The 3,172-nt window shown below is 38.4% G+C and overlaps 1 protein-coding gene across 1 annotated transcript; it reads left to right on the top strand.

The window, feature by feature from the left end:
- The first annotated feature begins 423 nt into the window (after window positions 1-423).
- LOC148526766 (interferon-inducible GTPase 5-like) lies at window positions 424-1,626 on the top strand. The gene has a single exon (XM_088469857.1). The coding sequence runs from the start codon at window positions 424-426 to the stop codon at window positions 1,624-1,626; it is 1,203 nt and encodes a 400-aa protein (XP_088325983.1).
- Window positions 1,627-3,172: the final 1,546 nt, after the last annotated feature.

Below are 3,172 nucleotides of genomic sequence, written 5' to 3'. Positions count from 1 at the left end.
ACAAACTTTGTGAGTGGCTTATATGATGTCCAAATTAAGCCTGATACTTGCTTTATGAATATAGTTATATTTTTTCTTTCTTTTGCAACACTATTTACAGCTCATGGACTGATCAGACTGTTTTATTCTATGGCAGGTATGGCCTCCGAATTGGGGTCTCCTTGTTGTAGTGATAACAGACCCATGCTGTCTAGCACTGGGGATGGTTACAAATTTGGGGCTTTTTTGTGACCTTTTGTATGATTTCATTCTTAATCATTTATACACTGTGAATGGGAAATGATAAGACTATAACTCTGCCAGCTCCATTTGTATAACAAGTGTATGTGTAATATAATACTGTAACTGTTGCCTCTATTATGAGATAAGTTCCAGGTGACCTATCTATATTTTATGTCCAATAACAGAGACACAGCTTCAGAGATGGAGTCGGAAAAAATATCTCAAATGATTTGTGAAGAAGAGATGCAGAAAATTAAAGATGCTGTAAAGGACGGTAACATTGCAGATGCTGCTGACAAGATAAAGGAAGCTCTAGAGAAAGCAGATAATGTCCCACTGAACATTGCTGTAACTGGACAATCTGGATCTGGAAAGTCCACATTTATCAATGTCATGCGTGGTCTTGGTGATGAAGATGAAGGTGCTGCAGAAACTGATGTGATACAGAGCACAAAGGTGCCAACTCCTTATCCTCACCCACAGCATAAAAATGTAATTTATTGGGATCTCCCGGGTATTGGAACTACTGATTTCAAGGCAAATGAATATCTGAAGAAAGTTGACTTTGGAAAATATGATTTCTTTATTATAATTTCCCATTTGCGATTTACAGAAAATGACGTTCTTCTGGCGGAAGCCATTCATTCCCAGGGAAAACATTATTATTTCGCCCGTTCCAAAACTGATACAGATTTGAGTGCAAGTAAACGGAGCAAACCAAAATCATACAATGAAGAGAACATAATGAAAAAAATTCGGGAAGACTGCAGTAATGGCCTCAGAGGTAGAGGAGTTCGAGAAGAGCATATATTCCTTATCTCTTCCCATTACCCTCACCTGTATGACTTTCCCCAGCTCCAGGAGGCTCTAGAAAATTATCTTCCAGATATTAAGAAACAGATGTTTATACGTTGCCTGCCCAATATATCCTTCCAGGTGCTGGAAAAGAAAAGGGAAGCGCTTAAACAACGTATATGGCAGCTATCATTGGCTTCAGCTGGAATTGCCGCCATTCCAGTTCCAGGTCTATCATTTGTTTGTGATATTACTATCCTGGTAGCAGCTTTAAAAGGATTTTTGACAGATTTTGGTCTTACTGAGAGTGGCCTAAGAAAAATGGCCAAGACCTATAAAAAGGATGTTAATGATCTAAAATCTGTAATTAAATCCCAATTTTTCAATCAAGAAATAAATAGGGAGTTAGTCATTAAACTTCTAATGTCTGGTTTAGTGGCAGCAGGGATGGTAGTTGAGTGTTTTCTCAGTTTGGTGCCAGGGGTTGGCAGTCTGGCTGCAGCAGGCATATCATTTGGCACCACTTATTGGATGTTAAATAACTTTCTTAAAGAGACTGCAGATGATGCAGCCAGAGTTCTTGCCAAAGCTTTAGAGGATTTTGTTTAAACACATGCACAATACTTTATAGATAATAATATATCTATACATTTACTTGTAAAGATAATGTATAATAATTGAAGTCAAATATTAAATCTTAAAGATTAAAATTTGATTTTGTGCATTAATCCATTTACTACGCAGTTGCTAATATACATCTTATATGTACACTATATAGCTACAGCTGGAGCACGTTCTATTTTGACCAGTAATATGAATAAATGCCTGTCAGTGCCTGCTCCATCTGTAGGTATATTTTCTACATTCTAATTATTATACAGATTGCTATATTATACTTCTATAATCAGCAGCCATATTTTTAAAAATGTTTCTTCCTCTAACCAATGTGCACTTTGTTATCACAGAAATGTATAAATTACAATATAGCAGCTTTACTAGTAATCCAACATTACTGCGAATAAGAAGCAAAATTTATAGAAAAGAGTGCGCAATACTTCTCGCAGTGGCTCAGTAGCACCAAATGGTGTATAGATGCTAGTAGTATGAGACAACATTTGTATGTAACATATTATGAGACTTTTAAGTCATACAGTATATTTTGCAGTGACAATATTATAATACATATAGTACATAATAATCAATAAAAATGTGTGTGTATTTGTTGTGTTTAATTTTTACAATAAATATTTAATGTAGTGATGTGTGCTTACTGCCGTGTTTTGGTTCTAATTCATCAGCATGTTTTGGTTTTGGATCTGTAATTTAAAAAAAATTAATAATAATAGCTACAGTAAAATCACATAATTTGAGCCTGTTTTTGTCTCTACAGTATTATTAACCCCTATTACATAAATTCCAGTCAATTTTGACCACCTCACAGCTTGTTTTCACCAATATTGGCCAAATGCTGGCTGGTTAAATTAAGCGTCCAAGCAGCAGCATAAATGCACGGCAGTTTAAAAGAATATATGACATATTTGAAACATTGCAACACAGCAGTGGCAAACAAGATGGCAGTTTAATTGTCACGACCAGAGTTGTTGTACCTGGTGAGTCACAGTCTCTGTCTGTGCGGGTGCTTTGGCGCGGTCCTACCGGTGGGGGTGTTGGTGCCTGGAGGTTGGCGTGAGGTGTACGTGGATGTCTGAAGGATACAAGCCATGTGGTTATAGGTAAGACTGGCAGCGCTGCCACGCTGGGGATTGCTGGGTGCCACCATCTTGGGTTTTGGGCATGTGACCTGAATGGGCCAATCAGGTTGGAGCATCTTGTGTTTACGCTAAGCAGCCTATCATGCACTTTCCCATGGTACTTAAAGGTGCTCATCATGCCCTCAAGTTGCCAGTACAACATATACACAGCACAAGCTGTGTGAGAGTTCTCTGTGCTCCTTAGCTCGGTATGAAAATAGCAGTTCCAGCAGTGCTCCGTTTCCTGCTCTGTCTCCATCACAGGCTGTTCCTGGATACTCGCATCTACCCTGCTATACCCAGTTACTCACCCCATGGTTTGTGTACACTCCAGCACTCCAGACTTAGAACCCACTCCAGTACTTCAGACCTCTGTTCCTCAGTCACACCTCCATTGGACTTTT

Source organism: Taudactylus pleione, unplaced genomic scaffold (genome assembly GCF_031769625.1).
Source record: "Taudactylus pleione unplaced genomic scaffold, aTauple2 ptg000094l, whole genome shotgun sequence".
In the NCBI taxonomy this organism is placed as follows: domain Eukaryota; kingdom Metazoa; phylum Chordata; class Amphibia; order Anura; family Myobatrachidae; genus Taudactylus; species Taudactylus pleione.
This window is presented reverse-complemented; position numbering and strand designations above follow the sequence as displayed.

Bases quoted from the DNA above. Each gene is read 5' to 3' on its own strand.
- LOC148526766 (XM_088469857.1), top strand. From the start codon at position 424: ATGGAGTCGGAAAAAATATCTCAAATGATTTGTGAAGAAGAGATGCAG.